The sequence below is a fragment of the Lissotriton helveticus genome, chromosome 1_1, assembly GCF_964261635.1.
Source record: "Lissotriton helveticus chromosome 1_1, aLisHel1.1, whole genome shotgun sequence".
In the NCBI taxonomy this organism is placed as follows: Eukaryota; Metazoa; Chordata; class Amphibia; order Caudata; family Salamandridae; genus Lissotriton; species Lissotriton helveticus.
Genome location: NC_136057.1, coordinates 415061675 through 415083296, shown reverse-complemented (window position 1 = coordinate 415083296; position 21622 = coordinate 415061675). Strand labels below are relative to the sequence as shown.

General features: G+C 44.6%; 1 protein-coding gene across 1 annotated transcript in view; it reads left to right on the top strand.

Moving 5' to 3' along the window:
- Positions 1 to 353: 353 nt before the first annotated feature.
- The window catches only part of TMTC1 (transmembrane O-mannosyltransferase targeting cadherins 1), a 1403473-nt gene continuing 1382204 nt past the window's right edge, over positions 354 to 21622 (top strand). Inside the window, exon 1 of the mRNA XM_078673764.1 lies at positions 354 to 772. Within this exon, the coding sequence (XP_078529890.1) occupies positions 525 to 772 (248 nt within the window). The 5' untranslated portion in view covers positions 354 to 524. The remainder of the gene's footprint in view (positions 773 to 21622) is intronic.

Sequence of the window (21622 nt, the reverse complement as noted above, 5' to 3'; positions counted from 1 at the left end):
GATGGCTCTCAGCAGCAACATGACCATTTTCTAAGAAAATAAGAGGGTCTGTTTATGTAAAGCCTTTTAAGTCATACCACAGCATCGTACACCCCCAGTGCATGCGTGCTGCGTAGTCACACGCCCAAAATTCCTAATACCGCAGGTTACTACCCTGTCTTTGTACCGTATCCAATATCTCGCTATAAACATGACTCGCAGCCCACCTCACCTGCCCCCAGGAGCGCACCGCCCTCCTCCTCCCTCCACCAGTTGCACGCAGCTCTCCACACGGTATTTTTAGGCTCAGGTTGGAGTACGCATGCGCGCGGTCGAGGCGGCCGAGGATGTTTCTTCCGTGGGCAGCTGCTGCCAGTGCGGGCTGCGCTCGCGGGAGAGGCGGCTCGAGGAGGAGCGCGCGACAGAGGGAGCCCAGGCAGGCAGCCGGCAGGGTCGCGTGCTGCGCAGGAGCGCGAGGACACGCTTGGGGTCGCGCGTGCGGACTGTAGCCGAGACCCGTGGGATGCCCGAGCGCTGAGGACGTGATGCCCGCCTGGCGCTGGCCCCGGCTCTTCGGGCCGCCACTCGCCCTGTGCCTGGTCTGCGCGCTGTGCTACCGGCAGGCGCTGCACGGGGAATTCCTGCACGACGATGTCTGGGCCATCCTCAACAACCCCGATGTCCGGCCCGGGGCCCCGCTCCGGAGCATCTTCAGCAACGACTTCTGGGGCAAAGGCATGGGGGAGAACAGCAGCCACAAGTCCTACCGGCCGCTCTGCACCCTCAGCTTCAGGTACGACTGGCAGCGTTCAAAGACCCTAACACTGTGAAGGATTGCTCTAGCAGCGCGCCTCAGTGCCACTGCAGCACGACTCACTAACGCACTCATCCCCCACTAGGATGAGTGCACACTCACCTTCAGATAGCGTGATAGCGCCTTAAAGCAATCTCTTTACCAGCAGTAAAGTATCCCCCTCATGCCTCATCAAAGCACTCACACCCTCCAGTGAGAGCACCCAGGCTACAGGTACTACTGGGAGCATTTAAAAGCAGGAGCACTACCAGCTTCATGCCACAATAATGCACTCGCAGTATCATGAATTCAGCATAATGCTATATTAATGCACTCGCATCATGCACATTAATGCACCTATCGCTTTGATGCGAGCACGCCGGGCTTCAGACGCTACTGACAGCCTCTTAAAGGCACATCTCCACCAGAAGTAGCACAGCATGTCTCTCATTAATGCACTCATCCCCCCAGTGACAGAATCCTGAGCTCCAGGTGATACTTACAGTGTCTGAACGCCATAGCTCTTTCAGCAGCACCTCAGCACTATGCCACTTGATTGCATATTTCTACGCCCCCGCTTCCACCCCCCAAACGGCCCCTAAGCTTCAGTTATGACTGGCGGTACCTCACAGTCGCAGCACCATAGTGCAATGGCACGTTAATTCACTAACACCCTCTAATGACAGCAGCCTTCGCTTCAAGTACCGGAGGCACCATACACCACTGCACATCAGTGCACCCCAGTACTAAACCTACTACTGCCTCTTTACCTGCATCATTGCACCCGTGTCACTTCAAACAGCCAGCACCGACTCCTGCACTTCCTTCCAGTGACAGCAGCCGCTACAGGGAGCTGATCCCTGTAGCGGAAGCATCTTAGGACAGGCACACTCCTGCCGTCACGCATGAGGCGTGACCGCGCTCCGGGGCCCAGCCATCACTTCTCTCACAGCATCGAGAACTGACAGGATCCAACGAGCGTCCTGGACCACAGCGCTTCCCTCCAGTGCCAACCACCTAAGCTTCGTGTACTGTGAGCACCTCGGCTCAGGCACACTCATGCCCTCACGCATGACGCGCCCCTGTGCTCCGGAGCTGTCATCACTGCACTCATCATAGCATCGAGAACTGACAGGATCCAACGAGCGTCCTGGACCACAGCGCTTCCCCCCAGTGCCAACCACCTAAGCTTGGTGTACTGGGAGCTCCTCGGCTCACGCACACTCCTGCCCTCACGCATGAGGCGTGGGGCTGCTCCGGGGCAAAGTCATCACTGCACCCTCCCACCAATAAGAGCATGCTCAGGTGAAGTCACGCTCTAATGGGGAGTCTGAAAACGGTTGCAACCATCTTACAGCCCACCTCCACCCCAAACCTTAAATCCGTTCAATATCTTGAGGCATCTGTACATGCACTCTTTCATTTCAAGCATCGCTGCACCCTTGCCAACACGAACTGACAGCACCACCGTCTTGCACTAACCTCCGTCGCTGGCACCCTCCTTCCAAAGCACGCACAACACCTGACGCAGCATCCCACCCTAAGCTAGGCTCACCCCTCCAGGGACCGAGCCCGAGCCTTTGTGTACTGCTGGGAGCATCGCCAAACCAAAGTACGTACAACAACTCCCACTGCCACCAGTGGACTCCTTATGCAGGGACAGCAATCTAAGCACCAGGATCTGCGGGCACCACATAACTGCCCCTCCTCCTCCCCCGTTTACCCTAGTGTTGCCACCAGGCCGATATTTTATCTTCCAGACCTGTATTGTTTTGTCCATGCCACTATAAATGTGGAAAAGCAGTGACATGCACTATTTAAAAAAAAAATCTTTTAAATAATAATCTAAAGCAGCAAACGCATGAAAAAATATCATACGTAAAAAGTATTTGAGGGCAATCTAAATTAATTCTAACTTACTGCATAGACAAAGAAAAACACTGGGTATGGGGCAATAACGACTGCACCTATCAATAGTGTGGTTTGAGTGATACCAAAAACAGGGTGCTAGGGACCTGAAGCTCAATACCCCTAGGCTTCCAAGGGAAAATCCCACAATTTACAATAAAATACAATGATCCAGCGCTCCACTCAGAGAAAAGTAACAATGAATAAAGTTTCCCAAAAATTATAATCCATTCAGCAGGTCTTTATATAAATGTTCTTTATTCAAATTCTTCTTGAAAATCACACGATCGTAGCCAACGCGTTTCGTCCATAAGGACTTCTTCAGGGCAAAGAAGAGTAATGTTAGGTATTACTGACTAGTCCGTCAACCACTTCTCTTGGCGAATAGTTTTCTTTTTAATGTATCCACCCTTTTGATTTCAAAGATTGTCCTCCCTGGTTGCCGGCAATCTAGTCTTGATAAACGCTCATAATAGTAAAATTGTAACTGGCCCTCCGGTCTTTACTCATAAGGTGGCCACTTATAACCTCAATATTTTCCAAATACCTTCTCCCTGTATTCGGGGAATTCAAATATAAAGTGCGCTCCCAATAAAATATATCAGGCGTTAGACCATCCCAGTTTATTAGATGGATTCTGTGTTTTCACGCTGCGTGCCGTCTCCAAAAAAAACATCGATTACTTTATTCATTGTTACTTTTCTCTGAGTGGAGTGCTGGATCATTGTATTTAATTTCAAATTACTATTAAATCAAAGAGAACGATAATTGTAATTTTTTACGAAAAACTACAGAGAATGTATCCAAATTATTTTTCAGCTACCATCTCCTGGCCATTCCATAATTGCTAAAAAAAAAAACTATTGCCTGTATTTTTTTCTTAAAAAGGTGGAATCCCCACTTTACCTCCTGAACAGTGCATACAGAGATTACAATAAACATTATACTTTTAGCATCAGGAGGATCCCACAGCAGCGAAAATCCACCATCACACATATCACTAGGCCTGGGCAGAGTTCTGGTCTGCGGGAACTCTGCGAAGTGCTGAAAAAACTGTGCAGCGCTCCGCAGAGTGTGTTAGCTGCAGAGCATGGTAAATTGCGCTGCTTGCACTCATTTTTAGCGCCTGGAGTTTGCCCTGCGCTGGAAAAATCACTACACATCATGCCACAGGGCGCTTCTTCTTTCTGCCACTCAAGTAGCTATTCTGCTCAAGCAGCAGGTTTCTCAACGCAAGCGGTCGCGACCTGCCGCCACTGCCCACGTTGAAAAATCTTGCCGGGAGAAGGTCTAGCGTGTGATTTTTCTCACTCGCGCTTGAAACGTTTGCAAGTCGCGCAAGAGAAAAAACCCTGCCCTGTGTCACTTGTGGAACTCTGTGCGGAGTGGGCAAAACTCTGTGAACTCCGCCGGCGAAGCGGAATACTTCACCCACCCCCACATTTCACTGCAAACCTGCAGCACCCAAACAACATCCTCAGCTCTTCCATCCTATGGTAGCGTAGGTGTGATCAGATAATAAAGAGAACAACCTCAAACTAGAACACCAGCCCAGCAGAAGTCCCTCTCAAATCTTCACCTCCTTCAGTTTCTGTACCTGCACATACAGGTACCATGAGCATCTTCATAGCGCTGCACCCACCACTGAGTCCTTGCCTGTAGGAATGGACCACAGTCAGCCCTGATTGCTGCACTCATCTGTGCTCCCTTACCACTTGGAGCTCGCAGTACCACAACCCAGCACTGCAACCTTACAAATTCAATCTCCTCGACATGTAGGAACCACTCATAAAGGCTCACTAGATGAGGAATACTTGCCACGCTGGCCCAGATGTTCAATAACGACCTTGATGCAAAGGATGTTAAAGCCAGAGCTTGGGGAATATTTGTGGGCGAGGGACGTTATTGTTTAACAAAAATAGTTGTGTCCATTGAGGGGTTTTACATATTAAAAGGTGTTTAACTGAGGCAGAATCCGTCGCATTCTTCTACAACTGACATCTACCCAGAGCAACCCCAACCACTGCACACCCAGTCTTTACAGGGCTTTCACGGAAGTCTCTGACCCCTGCCCTCAGTCTTACAATATGTATTGAGAGCTTGTACTCTGTGCACGTGACCCCTGTGAGCCTCCACCTGCGCCTCACACACCTTGGCTTTGACTTTCAGCTTTAGGAAGTAACAGTGCTCAGTCAGAGCATCCTAGAAACTCCAACCTCCCATTTACCCCGATCCTACCTTGAAACCAGAACTCCAGGTACAGAGAGCACCAATCCTGGGCTCTCCCGGCCACCGTACTCTTACCAACAGCGACTGACATAACCCCAAACGTTCACTCACAACTACTTCACTATTACCTTCTGCTAGAGACATAACCCACCAATGCACTCATAACCACTACACCCTTACCTACAGCTACCAGCAAAACGCAGCCTGGCATTACACGCTTACCAAGAGCAACTGACATAACCCTTCACGTTCACTCACGACTACTTCACTCTTACCTACTGCTAGAGACATAACCCACCAATGCACTCATAACCACTGCACCCTTACCTACAGCTACAAACAAAACGCAGCCTGGCACTACACGCTTACCAAGAGCAACTGACATAACCCTTCACGTTCACTCACGACTACTTCACTCTTACCTACTACTAGAGACAAAACCCGCCCAATGTACTCCTAGGCACCACACTCTTACCTACAAATACCAACAACACGCAGCCTGGCACTGCACGCTTACCAAGAGCAACTGACATAACCCTTCACGTTCACTCATGACTACTTCACTCTTACCTACTACTAGAGACAAAACACACCCAATACACTCCTAGGCACCACACTCTTACCTAGAACTACCACCAAAACGCAGCCTGGCACTGCACGCTTACCAAGAGCAACTGACATAACACTTCACATTCACTCACAACTACTTCACTCTTACCTACTGCTAGAGACAAAACCCACCCAATGCACTCCTAGGCACCACACTCTTACCTACAACTACCACCAAAACACAGCCTGGCACTGCACACTTACCAAGAGAGGCTGACATAACCCTTCACGTTCACTCACGACTTCTTCACTCTTACCTACTGCTAGAGACAAAACCCGCTCAATGCACTCCTAGGCACCACACTCTTACCTACAACTACCAACAAAACACAGCCTGGCACTGCACTCTTACCAAGAGCGGCTGACATAACCCTTCATGTTCACTCACGACTAATTGTAAATTTTTGTAAAATTTTTTGCACAGTTACTTAAAAGTCACAGCTACTTTAAACTTACCTACTGCTAGAGACATAACCCAACAATGCACTCATAGCCACCACACTCTTACCTACAACTAACAACAAAACGCAGCCTGGCACTGCACACTGACCTACAGGGACTGACAGATCCCACCACATACACACCGAGGCACTAAATGCATGCCAACAGTGACTGACAGACCCTTGCAAGTATACATCCAGATGCTTACCAGCAGTGAATAACAGATCAAACTGCATACACATGCTGGCACTATAAACTTACCAACAGTGACTGACAGATCCCGACACATACACACCCAGGCACTACACGCTTACCAACAGTGATTGAAAGATTCCACCACATACACACCCAGGCACTGCACCCGTACCAACGGTGACTCACAGATCCCACCTCATACACACCCAAGCACTGCACGCTTGTCAACAATGACTGAGAGATCCCATTGCATACACACCCAAGCACTGCACTCTTGCCAACAGTGACTGATAGATCCCACTGCATAAACACCCAGGCACTGCACGCTTGCCAAAAGCGACTGACAGAACCCACCACATACACACCCAGGCACTGCACTCTTGCCGACATCAACTGACAGATCCCACCATACACACCTAGGCTTTAAATGCATGCTAACAGTGACTGACAGATCAAACTGCATACACACACAGGCACTGCACGCTTACCAACAGTGACTGACAGATCCCACCACATACTCACCCAAGCACTGCACATTTACCAACAGTGGTTGACACATCCCGCCACATACACACCCAGGCACTGCATGCTTGTCAACAGTGACTGAAAGATCCCAATGCATACACACCCAGCCAGGCACTGCACACTTACCAACAGTGACTGACAGATCCCACCACATACACACCCAGGCACTGCACACTTACCAACAGCGACTGACAGATCCCACCACATACACACCCAGGCACTGCACGCTTACCAACAGTAAGTGATAGATCCTGCCACATACACTCCCATACACTGCACGCTTACCAACAGTGACTGAGCGATCCCACCACATACACACCCAAGCACTGCACGCTTGCAAACAGTGACTGACAGATCCCACCAGATACACACCCAGGCACTGCATGCTTGCCAACAGCGACTGACAGATATCACCACAAACACATACAGGCACTGCATGCTTACCAACAGTGACTAACAAATCTCGCCACATACACAACCAGACACTGCACGCCTACCGGCAGCAACTGACTGATCCCACCACATACACACCCAGGCAATGCATGCTTACCAGCAGTGACTGACAGATCCCACCACATACACACCCACCCAGGCACTGCATGCTGGTCAGCAGCAACTGACAGATCCCACCACATACACACTGAAGCACTGCACCTTGCTAACAGAGACTGCCAGATCCTACCACATATGCATCCAGACACTGCATGCTCACCAATAGTGACAGACATAACCCACTACTCACAGTGACTGTGTTCTTACCAGCGGCATCTGACATAACCCTACATAAAGGCTCCCTTGAGCTAACGAGCTGACGAGCTCTGGCTGATGCACCTGCGCCTGACGAGTGGTACTGAGACCTGAGAAGACTTTGGGCAGCATCTCCAGCACCCCCAAAAAAGTGTTACTCTCTACTGAAGAAGGACAATTATCCTGAAACACGTGTCTAGAGATACACAGCACTGGCTGCACCCTCAAGGGTGAAAAACTAAACCCTGACACCGAAGAAAGTGTTATCATGCACTGCATTTATTATGATGCATCGGGGCAAACTGAGTGCAGGAGTGTGAGGCAGTGTGCGCCCACCCCCCTCCTATAACCCTACATGTGCACTGCCACTGTACTGATATCTACAACTATTAACACAAACCACCTTTGCACTCGCAGCCAGTGCAGGCTTGCAAACAGCAACTGACATAAATCATCCAGTGCACTTGCAGCTGCTGAACGCTTGCAACAGCGACTGACATAACTCACCTATTGTACTCACAGCCACTGTACACTTGCCTTGGTAGTGGCATAACCCACTTAGTGCTCTCACTGCCACTGCACTCTTAGCTACACCTATTAACAGAACCCACTCTTGCACACCCTGGCAATGAACGCTAACAACAGCAACTGACATAAGCTATCACGTGCAGACACTGCATACTTACCGGCAATGACTAACATAACTTACCTCCTGTACTACCAACCGCTGCACTCTAACCATCCGTGACTGACATAGCCCACCTCGTGCCTACAACTACTTACAGAACCCCTTCTTGCAATGCCTGCACTGCACGTTTACATACAACGTCAGACATAAGCCATTAGGCACACTCACAGCTACTAACTGCATGACTACCAAAAGCAACTGACATAACCTTCCTCGCGCACTCTTATCAACAGTGACTGATATAACCCATCCAGTGCACTCACATCCACAGCACTCTTAATTTCAGCTAGTGGCGTAGCACACCCAATGCATTCTGATCCATTGCACACTTACAGCTAATGGCAGAACCCATCCTGTGGACTTCCAGCCACTCTACTCCTAAGTACAGATACTGACATATCCCGGCCACCATACCTTTACCTGAAATGACTGACACAGCCCACCATGTGCACGCTCACACACTGCACTTTTATCTACAGCTGCTGACATAACCCACTGCCCCTGCCAGCGCCTGCACTGTTACCTACAGCCACTAACATAATTCATCATCTGCACTCATAAAAAGCTACATTTCTGACATAATGCGTGTGCTTATAAATGTGTGCCGACTGAGGGCAAGCCAGAGGAGCCAGTGATTTATGTTCATGCCTTTACATCTCAGGCAAGAGATGGACTGCAGAAACCTCTGAAAAGGCTTGAAGGCTGTTCCTGTCCATCAAGTGTATGAACTACACTCTGCACATGATTCTGGCTTGGTTTTATCAAGAGCCACTCCAAATGTGAACACACACATCTTCCTCAAAATACTCTGAAACCCACAAAACTAGCTTTAGCACTAGGCAAAAAGCAAAAATAATAAAATAATAAAAAAAGCAGAATTATGTGCTTTAAATCTGAATTTAAAGCATAAGAGCAATGCACAGAGCAAGCAGAAAATTAATAGAACAAGCAGTAGAAATGTATACTTTTTTAAAATTTGATAATCGGAATTAGGAAATGATTGTTCTAACTTTAGGGCTTTCGCAAAGATTTAGGTGTGAGTTGATGTGACTCCAGGCTTACCGTTGAATTTCAGGAGTAAGACAGAAGTACTTCTACCTTACTCCTGGAAATATGTGGTACTTCAAGAGTAAGTCACAACGAAATATTCGTAAATTTGGCTCTTAGACTTACGAGTTAGTTAGTAGTATTTATTGGCCGACCAGGAAAACAAGAGGTGCAACAAGGCGGCTTTTATTCTGAATCAGCAATACTAAACCCAAGTCTATTCGCTATAAAATAAGTTGCAGTGTTACACAATATGCATGTGTTACAATGTATGTGCACAGTGATGCGTTGACGACTTCTTGTTAAAGGATGATAGAGGGGAAGATGAAAAGGTTTCATGCAGAAATTCAACTTTAGTACGTTAACATTTTTCATGTACATATGTTTAAATGACCTATTTGAAATATTTAAAGTGTGATGAAATGTATAGACTGTTATAAAGTTGTAACTGGTCGAAAACATTTTAAAGTAAAGCAACAGGAATTCGTATTACAACATAACGTTCTCTGCATTGCCCTATGTAGTGTGTTTTTCCAATGAGCTAATACATTGAGTTCCGAGAGCGTACATAACATAATAAACAAGGGTGCATTATCCCAGGTGCTGGCACAAATCAAGCTAGTTTATGCAGTTGTGATAAAGTATCCTCTTCACCATGCCTTGGTTGGGTTGTTAGCAATAGTTCATCTTGATCAGTGTTAGATACCTTTGCTAAAGTGGTTGACTGCCTGCTGGTTTCACTAAAGAAAAATTACATTTTCACGAATAATCAAATATAAATCTTTGCACACTGGTTTCTAAAAAGTAAGTTGAGGAAAATTAGGAATTATGAGGGTGTAGAATCAAGTGACGATAGGGAAGGGCCTATTCGGAACACTAAACTTTGGTATGCCAAACTAATTAGAGAGAGGAAGACGGAAAACTACAAAGTTGGGATAGGACATTAGCAGTTTAGGCTTCAAAGAACAGGAAGAAAGTTTAGGAACCGGTAAAGGAAGGTTCTAATAAGAACAGGGAGGCATTGAATTTTAAGATTTCAGAAGAAGCCTGGGTTGACTTTTTATCAGAATTGTATATGGCAAAAAAAGAGGTAGGAAAGGAGGACTGGATGGGCCCAGATGTAGAGCTTGTATACTGTGTCACTATTACAGCAATAAAAAAGACTATATCAGGTATAAATCTTACTAGACTGGTGGGCCGGGTTAATGACCCAGCGATTGTAGTTAAAGCCAATCCAGACTGGTGGGCCAGTTTTCTTTACACTGCATTGAATGTATTTTGAAAACAGGGACATTTCCCGAGGGTTGGAAAGGTTTTACAATTAAACTAGCTAAAAAAAAAAAGTTATCCATATGAGCCCAAAAATTATTGTCAAATATGTTTAATAGATGTGAGGACTAAAATATACACTAAGCCATGGGTACTCACAAACATTTTCCTGGGGGCCGCAAAGTTTGGTCTATGGTGTGACCGAGGGCCGCACTGATGACAGCAGGGGCGTGTAAAGTTGGCATAGGGGAAGCAAAGCATGTATATCCAGTGGTTGTCTTTAAAATGAAGGTGTTCCTAAAGTTAATTGTCTAGTTACTTCCTTTGACTAACAGCAATTAACTTTTAAATAAGTACTTGCTGTATATTTAAAAAAATATTTTCATGTTAGTGTCGAGTTGAGTAAACAGCAGCCCAATGCTGATGCTGCCCAGATGGCCGCATGTAAAGGTCAGGAGGGCAATACTTTGAGTATCACTGCACTAAGCAAATACTTTAGTATTTGAAAGACTGGATTGATACCAACAAGATGAGACTCATTGAGCGAGGTGGTTTTTCACACCTTGGTTGCTCATGACGGTTCCCAGCCGTCATGAGTCACAGTAGGTGTGTGCTCATGACGGCCGGGAGCCGTCCGAACGTTGCCGCTCTGCCCACGCGGTATTAATTCCTCACCTGTGCGAAGGAATTAATCAGTGGGCGGAGTTCGGATGGCTCCTGGCCGTCATGAGCACACGCCCACCATGATTTATGACAGCCGGGAGCTGTCCTCAGTAGGGGAGCGCCATGCCCAGCTCCACCCCCCTTTGCACCGCGGCGGAACTTTCCCCGCAGCGAAGGGGTTAAGAAGAGACCTTCACAATAAATGATTGTTTCAGTCTCTGGGTAATGGGCCGGAAAGCGATAGAAACAAGATGGAATTATTTCTATTGTTTTGTCCCCTTTTCGCTCTGCAAATCAGTGGGGATCAGCAGTCTGCAGGTCCTACTGACGGTGCTGAAATAGTTACATCATGATAATTGGGCTATGGTGGAGCTTGATAATAATAAGGCCCTCTCATGGAAAATTCCACTATATAATGGTTTGAGACAGGGCTGTGTTCTCGCCCCTACATTATTTGCTTTATAGTTTGCTTATCTGCGAAGTAAGTTAAATAAGATGCATTATTTCACTCCCAAGATGAGTTAGCATCAAATGCTGTGTTTATTGTAAGTTGATGATCTTTTTATATTAGATGTGGCTAAGGGTGGGTTTGTAAAGAAAATTGAAAGCATTCGACAGCCACTGTAAGGCAAAGGATCTAACAATAAATAGTGATAAAACAAATATATTGGTTATGGTAAAAAAACTAGAGGTGGACCATTGAATATATGCCTGTAGAAGAAGGACCATCATAAAAATATCTTGGTATGATATTCACCGAGAAATTACAATGAAAAATCGACTTAAATTCTTTAAACATTAGAGCTTGTACAACTGTGGGAGGCTTAAAGGAATTTTAAGAGAGATTTGGGTGGACCATCAATAACCCTGTTTATCACAGCATATAATGCTATGGTTCCTCCTCAAAGGCTATACGAAGTATAAATCTTAAACCTAAGTTCCAGATATGATTGGAAAATAATGGAGGGCTATTGTCTAAAACAAATCTCCTAGGCCTTCCCTTATCATCCATGATACTAGCTAATTGTGTAGAGATTTGATTTAACTTCCTCGAATAGTACGGCAGCAAATATAACTTTATGTTTTTGGCACAAAATGCAATTGTACTCTACAGCAAAAGTGTCCATGGTTTGTATGGAAGAAATCTGCCATGGTGAATTGTGATGGGCAAGAGATGCAAGATCACGGCAAAAGCCGGCATTTTCACTTAATTTAGAAGATTTTAGATGTGATGTTTCAATAAAATATACCTAAAAGGACCTAAAGGAAAGTCTGCCATAGAGTCTAGGGTTGGTGATCTGAGTTATCTCAATACAAAGAGCTCTACGCTGTACCTAAGAAAATCTTGGTTGGAAGGCACAAACTTCCCATAATCTCTCAGGACTACTGAATCGAGTGTGGCACAGAAAGCTAATGAAATTCTGGGTGGGGTTAAATCTGGAATCCAAAAATTCTGTCCTGGTCGGGGTCAGATGAATTGTGAATGTATTTGTGATTGCGGTCTAAACATTCACATTTCCAGTGTCACATTTTATTAGATTGCTTATACTTTATTTGCATTAGGCAACAGTTAATAAAGCCCATTTAAATTAAGGCTGAAGACCATACATGTTGTATATGACATGCAACTTTTAGATGAAGCTTGCTTTATAGGTAGGTTATAAATAGCTTGAAAAAGAAGGAGTGAAGAAAGATTTATTTTTGCACATTTTTTTTTGCTGGTTTTAATGCACTTTTTTTGTTGAAAATATTTTTATTGACTTTTTTCATAGCAAACCACAAAACAAGCATGTCATTATCGATGAGCATACCCTTTCCCTCTGCCCCCTGCCCACCCCCCACTACCTCGAGAATCAAGGCACAGTCCTCTTTGCCCTCAAATATCAACAGAACACTCACCCCAGGCTTCACTAATACATTTCTGTGTTCCCTATCCCTCTCCCGATCCATTAGGTCCATGTACCCGTGCACTCCGCTCAGATCAAATCCCTCCATCACGACCATGATAGTGGCGCCATTTGCCCCAGACCTTACCAAACTTCTTGGGGCATCCCCTCGCCTTGTATGTGACTCTTTCGGCAGCCATATATAGGTCTAAGCCCCTCCTCCAATCCTATAATTGCGGCAGCTCAGGTGGCCCCCATTTCCTGGCCACATCCCTCTTGGCCACCACTAATGCCAGTACCAGGAAAATCAGCAGTGGGCGGGCCAGATCCACGTCGTGCGTCATGCCTAGGAGGACCAATTTGGGGTCTAACTGTAGGGTAATCCCTAACACCTCGCCCAGCTCTTTCAACACCTCCCTCCAAAAACTCTGAATTTCCGGGCAGGACCAGATGGTGTGGTAGAAGTCTCCCCTTTTGTGTCCACAGCGCAAACAGCGTGGATCAGTAGCCCTCCCGATCCTATGCAGTCGCACTCTATCAAAGTAGGTCCTGTGAAGGACATTAGATTGGATAAGCCTTAAACTGGACTTAATTGCCACCTCCCTCGGGTGCATTAAGACCGTGCCCCAATCTACCTCATCCATTGCCCCCACCTCCCGCTCCCAGGTGGCCCTGAGGTTTCCTAACCCCTCCGGCACATTATTCATCAAGGTTCTATATGTTAGGGACAGGTTTTAATGCACTTTTATCTATAATTGTGAAGTAGTTTGCAGCAATAATATTAACTTGTAGAAGATTAAATGCCATTTTATATGACTGTCTGTTTCAATTTTGTTCACCTTTTGGGTGCAAGATATTTATTGTTTGTCTGTATGAGCATTGGTTTAGTAGACTAAGGTCTTAATAAACTTTGATTTTACTACTACTACTTGATACCTTTGCTAGGTTCATAATGTGTTTGTTGGTTGAAGAAAGACATTGATTAACATGACATTATTATATGAATGTGACACTTTAGTCTGCACGTGTTTACAACGCATGCCATTACCCTGCATTTTTTACTCCTCAACAACTTTTACAACGCAGAACTTTACACCCATAGTCATTACAACGCATTGTCCATTACAACGCAATTTACTATTCTAGCTCCACCAGGGCGTTGTAATGGGGAATGCGTTGTACTGGCTTGCAGTGTAAAGCCCTGCGTTGTAAAAGTTGGTGCGGGGTAAAAAATGCGGGGTAATGACATGCATTGTAATGCAGTCGGTGTAAAGGATGTTTATCTTAATACATTGATTACAATTAACATGATAAAACTTGATACCTACGTGACATGTTCATACCCCATCAGATATATCATTTTAATACTGACTTACTCTAATATTTTGAAATGACAGCCCTTTATGTTTCTTTCCACGACAAATCCCAGTCCTTTCTGACTGGTCTCTGAGCTTGCTGTTTCAGATGGACTCCTGCAACCATCAAAGTTAAATACTCTAAAGTGCCTAAACCATTCTACTCTTCAAAAATCCAAATTTCTCAAGGCTTCTCAGCTAATGCCCTCAGAATTTGGAACTCTTATCCCGGGACATTTCTTTTGGTCTTGTCCACTTGCCTTTTAAAAAGTTACTAAAATTTGATCTTTTGAGACAGTTCTACCCTACCTTTTTACATCTCTACAACTCTGTTAAGCAGTAGCTCCTAGTTCCTGTTACACACTTTGATCTATACACTGATGTATCTGCCGTCTGGCCATTCTTCTACTATTATATCAACAATTGTTGTTCCTTCTCATTCTATTCTTCATATAGTTTGTCAGCATAGTAGGATGGCAAGTAATGTATTGAAAATATCATTTAAGGGAACTACATGATATCTCTGTTTGTGGGTCATTCTTAGAAGAGACATCCTAATCCTGAATCAGAACCCAACAAGCATTGGCAAAGCCTTTAAAAGGTGAATGCCAATCTTTTTTTTTTGCAGAGTTTTATATAGCGCGAACTTGACCCGAACTGAATCAGGTATCAGAGCGCTTTACATAGCACCAGTTACGTTACATGAGGACACACATTCATTTTTGTTAGGCACGGGGAGATTAAGTGATTTGCCCAGAATCACAGGATGTTTGGCGTCGTTACCTAGACTTGAACCCAGATCCCCACGTCCGAGGTCGAGCGCCTTAGCCGTTATGCCAATGTTTGTTTACAATGGATTTACCAAAAAGAAGCAAAATTCAAAGTTGGCACTGATGCTACATTATACTTGTGCATGCATTGGCGGCCATCTTGAAATATTTTTTCTACTAAAGATCATCACACAAAGCGACGGATATGTGTTCATGTGCAGTGTGCACCGGCATTCCATTTGCCATTTTCTTAACATTAATTATCATTCTACACAGGGATGGTGGCCAGCAGACCATCATCCTTCCATTTCAATTCCCATTATGGAATTATTTTCAAAGTAGCCCAGGTTCCTTTAAGGAACAATTGCTACTTTAAAAAAAATGTGTCGCACTTCGAAAGGCATTGGGATATGCAAGCAGTGGTCTCCAGGACCACTGTCTTCTCCCATCGATGCCGCCCAATACAATTCCCAAAAGTGAAGTTGTCCAATGGGGACAGCTTCTCCTTTGTGAATGAGTTACCACCTTCTTTGAGGTGGCAGTAGCTTTCAATGGTTTGCAATCACAGTTGTGGTCACAAAATATTGATCATCTCACTGTAGATCACAATTAGGACTCAACACACTTTCACACTCTCCTATAATTATGATTCGGAATGAGTTACAAAACTCTTTTTGTGACTCAGAAAGGCTCCAAATCGAAAAGAGTACTTTGCAAAAAGTAATGAGAATTTGCGTATTTTATGGTACACTAACTCTTAGTAGCATTTTATGGTACCCTAACATCACCTCAAAGCTTTGATCATGAAAGTTTTGAAGCGAGGTCATGGGAGACAAAGGAAAGTAGAACCTTGAGTGACTAGAAGAGTGAAAAGAGGGGATGAGTTAGAGGAAGAAGGTGAGATGCCCTGTAACTGGAATGAGCTTCCCTTAATATTGGGACGGACTGAACAATAGCACATTGGGTCTCACAACTGGGCGTGTGACTGAAGGGTGATGATAAAGGATACATAGTCGAATTTTCCTCAGCAACTTGGTATCTTCATATATTACTCCTTGCTGAAGCACTGCAGGGCCCATCGATCCTAGTTAGGTGATGCTTTAGTTTTTCAACTCTGGGATTACATATGACTCGATGTCAAGAATTCACCTAGAGTCCAGTTGTAGTCTTTCTTGTACTACATTAGTGCATTCTGGGACTTGTAGTCTTGATTTTACTATCACACATGAAATATGACGATTAGTAAAAGAAAGAATAGGACCGAAAAGTTACTGCCCTTGTGACATAGAGTTGCGTCATAACCACACCTATTTTGAAATGTGCCCTCTTAGGTAACCAGGGCATATTATGAAAAGGAAAGAGTTCTTAGCAGCGGTGTTGTTACAGGTGACCAGTTCACAAAGCTCTGTGCTTGTGAACATCCACATGAGTTGCTGAGGTGGTTCATTTCTCTGCACCCAGGGCTCGGGTAACTTTTGTTATCTTCTCACAGCTGTAATATCAAATGTATGTACATATTTGAACTATTTTCCAAATTTCTCCTTTGTCTTAAAAAAGCCCAGTGTTTAGCAGTAAGAGGCAGTGATGGAATATCGCTGCTTTTCCAGGGTTATGTTCTAGTACACAAAAGAAGTTGTTGATTTTCACTCAATTTATGCCTGACTTGCTTTCAATGGGGCCAATGATCTCTGGCATCGCCTCGCTAAAATGATATTTTCTCGCTGAACTATTGTAATTACTCATTGAACATGAAACACAGCGTGTCAGGAATTGTCATAAACTCTCTTCAATCGTAGTCCTTGGTGAATAATTAGCAGATTGTGTTTTTTCACATTTTAAATACTGTTTTGCTTATTTTCATGTGATCTGACACACATTCCTAGAAGTGCACAACGTATAATTACAACCTTTTTTTTATAGTTTTCATGAGCTCCTCCGTTCAGTTTCTTCACCCCTCATTGATCAATTATTTTTCTTTTCACTGAGTCGTGTACAGGACAACCAGACACTGCCTCACTAGAGGCATTTTTCAAAAGCTATTTATTAGTGAAGCTGAAACCAATAATGATATCTAACAAGAATAACAATAACCCTAATATGAATTTTATAGGCTGAAATCATATTCTAAAGCATGTACTTAAGCACACCGAAATATTAGGACAACAGGTGAGGCTTAAAGTCTATGGACCTCAATACGAATGCCCAGTGGAAGCAGGAATTAGCTATTTATCAATCTTCATAAAATTCGACACCTTGGGGATCAGAATTTTTTGAGTGTGATACATAGTACCTTTTCCTAGTTTTTTCTCACCAACAGCGAATAACATAGATTTTGGTGCTTGCCTCAACAAAATCCAGGGCCTGCTTTAGCGCTGGTGGTGCCCGGTGCGACAATCATTTTTGGCGACCCCCACACCCCATTATGGCTTCTCGGATTCTCTCACTGCCACCGGGCACAGCACCCCCCGAGGTCAGCACCCCCCTCCATAGCCTAGGTCAGCACCCAGTATGGCCACACTGGTCACACTGCCCTAAAGCCGGCCCAGCCAAAATCAGCTTGTTCCGGTGAATTATCAAGACTTCTCCCCCCACTCCGGTAAATTTCAACAGATTTGACCTGCGGAAATTTAAGTGGGGTGTGATTTTTAATCACATCCTGTAATTACTTGAATGCGATATACCTCGCACCACTTATAATCGCGATCCTCATGCAAACAGCCGTTTGTGCTTGAATCACGATTTTCTAGGGCAGTCGCAATCATGCCCTCGCTGGAAGTCCATTGCTCACAGTCTCAATTTTCTATCAAGGCAAGTTCAGTACTGGCTCTATTGTAGATGGATGGCTATTCCCTCTAGGGAATAAATGAAGTAGGCTGGTAAAAAAATATTTTTATATTGAATAAGATGTATCTTTTAATACCAGAAAATGCTTGCAGACTAACCAACATCTGTTTTAAAGCTCAGGTTAAGTTAGATACCTCCAATGTGCGTTCCTACATCCCCTTCCTTACCCGCCAGCAACCAACTCCTAGGCCAACAAGTTCCTTTAACTCAAGGCGTTCGCTTCTCCTCAGATCCCACTGGTCAGCAAGGCATTTTTTTGGTTAATCCTGTGTTCTACCTTTGTTTTTATTGCAATGCATGAAAATAGATTTGTTCAATAGACTGATAGGCTCATTAACACCTTGGAGGAATGAGTGACCCTGAAATGTTCTTAGTTTTTTAAAGACTTTATAACATTCCTATCATTGATGCTTCCATGTAGAAGAAACAAGTTTAGCGGCCTGTTCATTGAGAACATATAGGCAAATTCTAGTGTCTCCAAAAGGAAGAAGAAAGCAAAGCACTGGCTGTCGCAGCATCCCTAAATGTTATTTCAAAGGGAGAGAATGAAATATTCCTGACTGTAGTGCAAAGAAATCCATTCGTACCCCCGTAAGAATTTCTGAGTCCTTTCGATAATTCCAGCAGTTAGTGTTGTTATACCTCCAAACACATAATTCTGTCTGACTATGATAATTTCAGTTAAGGCAAACAGTAATTCACCTTGTCGCAGATTTCTCACCGAAACAAGATCTTTTCCAGCAACAGCTATTTCAATTCCAGTGTTACAGAAATGTATTGCGTGTAACTAAACCGAACTCCTATCAAATGTTGATACCACCATATGACTTATTTATATACCTATGCAGGATAATTAGACCCCCCTCTAATTTTCCTCACTTTCTCTTTTTTAAACAACAAAATCACACCAGTTTGTCGCAAATATAGTATATTAAGGCTCTCATTGCAAGTTGGCCAATATTGAGTGTGATAAAAACCAACACAGAGCTGTTTAGTATTTTTCGGGTTTGATAATTATCACCTATGGACAGTGTTTGAGGAATAATCCATATTTGTAAAGCGCAAACATATCACCCCTTTAGGTTTCAAGGCGCTGCGGGCGGTCGGGGAGATTCATTGAGCTATTGCCCAGTGCCACATGATGATGAGCTGAGCTGCCACCTGCGATCGAACTGTGAGCCCCATGCTCCGGCGTCATCCACTCTCTCCGCTGCGCCACACCTCTCCCGTATAACATGTAGATAATGGTGCTTACCAAATCAAATTCTGCATGTTCTGGTAAATTCCTAACATATTTCTCCAAATAAATATGAACAGGTTTAACCTTCTGATATTCACCACAAAACTCATAATTCCGGATATGTGGTAAAAACAGTACCAGAAATAGTAGAATGTATCAGCCCATTCGTAATGAACGCGTACGTCTTCCCATCTGTTCTCATTAATTTGCAAGCCCACCTAGCCACTTCTCCAATTCTGCAATATTATCCTTCATGGGTGATGCTCGACCCAGAACACAGTGTTCCTAATTGTGTCCTGGCCAGTCATACACAGTACGTCTTTGTTGACTATTTCAAAAACACGACAGGTTAATTTGACAAGTCTGTTTGTGCATGAATTTATAGTGGTCACTCCAGTCACACCTTGTTGCTCATGCTGTACAATCTGTTCGTTAATATTTTAGGCTCCCTGAGTTACAGTTACCAGGCCTATAGACATTTGTGTGAAACAGTAAGCCTTTGTTTGCGGATTCCAATAAAAAAACTCATTTTGTATTGATTCACCAAAATGCAGGGTGCTGTTAGGAACCAGAGTGCTTTACTTTCACTTCCTTTCTCAGCCTTCGTGACCAGTAATCAGTGGTGCACGGTAAGTACCAGGGGTACCCACTTGCAAGCCGGGGGTAGCATTTGCTATAACTTGCGACCTCAAATTTATTTATGGATAGCAGAGAAACAATACATATCTGTACTAATCTCATATAGGCTGCATAATACATCTTCCAATACTGTTACATAGTGTTGACACAGGGAGAATTGGCTTATAAAATCTCCATTAATAGGGGCCTTTTCAATAAGCATGGGCCCCATTTAGGTGCTCAGAATAACTACCCTTACCCCATCTCCTCTTTTTTTTAAGCATGCTCCCTTTTGTCCTGAGAACTATGGAGCAGGATGGAAACTTCTTCAGACTCACTTCTGTTCTTTGGAGAGCGCCCCCACAGCCCTCGACCCTTCCTGAGCTGGGTGTTGCGTTATCCTATTAAAATCCAAATCAAGTAATATGTTTTGAAAACACTAATCTATCATTTCTACCCTAAGGAACCTAAATATAGTAATGAATGGGAACCCTCTGGCCTGGAATTTTAATTAGATATTAGTAACACAATAATACGAGGGCTGCCGCCTGAAACATAGAAAATGTCAGCAGATTCACTCTGCCCCAGTGGCGTAGCGTGGGGGGACCACAGGGGTGGTTGCTCCGGGCGCAAAATTCATAGGGGGTGTAACATATTATTAGAAAGTATTGCACCCCCTAACCCGTGGACCGTTAGTACTTCCTGAGCTAGTGGTCCACCGGTTAGGGGTCGCAGTACTTTTGCCCTGGGCTGCTCTGCCCAACAGATATTCTGTCCATTCCTCCTGGTGGGTGTGGTGACCAGATCACAGGCTGAACGGCAATGTTTTGAGAGTGAGTGCACTCTAAGTGCTTACTTCAGTTTGTCCCCTTAGGCGATAGTGCTGTCATGGCCTAGTGGGGACATGAGAACCACAGCCACAGAAGATAAGGTTGATGACCTGTGTGGGCAGTACCTAGCTGCTAGTGTGCACCGAGAAGGTGTGCAATTGGGCAAGTGGCTGGGCGGACCTGCTTGAATCTGGCTGATCAGACTATTCTGGATGTTATGAACAAGTTGAGTAGTTCTGGAATACAAATGCAATACAATACAAATGCACCTCATCATCCATCAAAGGAGCACCCTGTGGAAGCTCTGCCCAGGAAACACCCCCAAGGGGATAAGTCTAGTCAGTAATCTCTAAGAGAGACTCCAGATTGGGTCCAGAAGGTCTGAGTGATCCTTCTCTTCTTTCTGAGAAAGGATCCCCTGATGTGAGTTACCATGTGGTTGTGTAGCTAACGATTCAATAAAGAAATTTTTTAGCCCAAGAATCATCTCTGTGCTCATTTGAGATGGAAATGGTGATACAATTCCTGGAGTGTCACAAATTTAGTTGGACATACTATGAATGGTAAGATTGTCTGAAATAACACATTGCCTATGGGGCACTCTGCATGGTACGTAGGCATGACCAGCATAAGGGTGGAGTGTGTTGCATGCTACAAGCTATGTCAACAATGTATTTTCAGAGGGGACAGGCAACTATGCGTAGCCCGCGTATTCCACATTCCTTAAAGGGGTGCAAATGGGCAGTAAGGGGTTACCCAAACCTAGCATGATATAGTCAAACTACGAAGAACTAGATATTGACAAGTGGTAAAGATTGCACTGTGCATTTCCACCACTCTTGCTGGCACCCTTGGCAGGCCCTACTGTGTTTTAAGGGAGAGGTTTGTACCTCCTCTGGAAATCTCATCACACAGTGGCACACTTGTATGATTCAGAGGAGCAATTTCATGATGCTTCCTTTACATATGTACTGGTAAATTTCAAT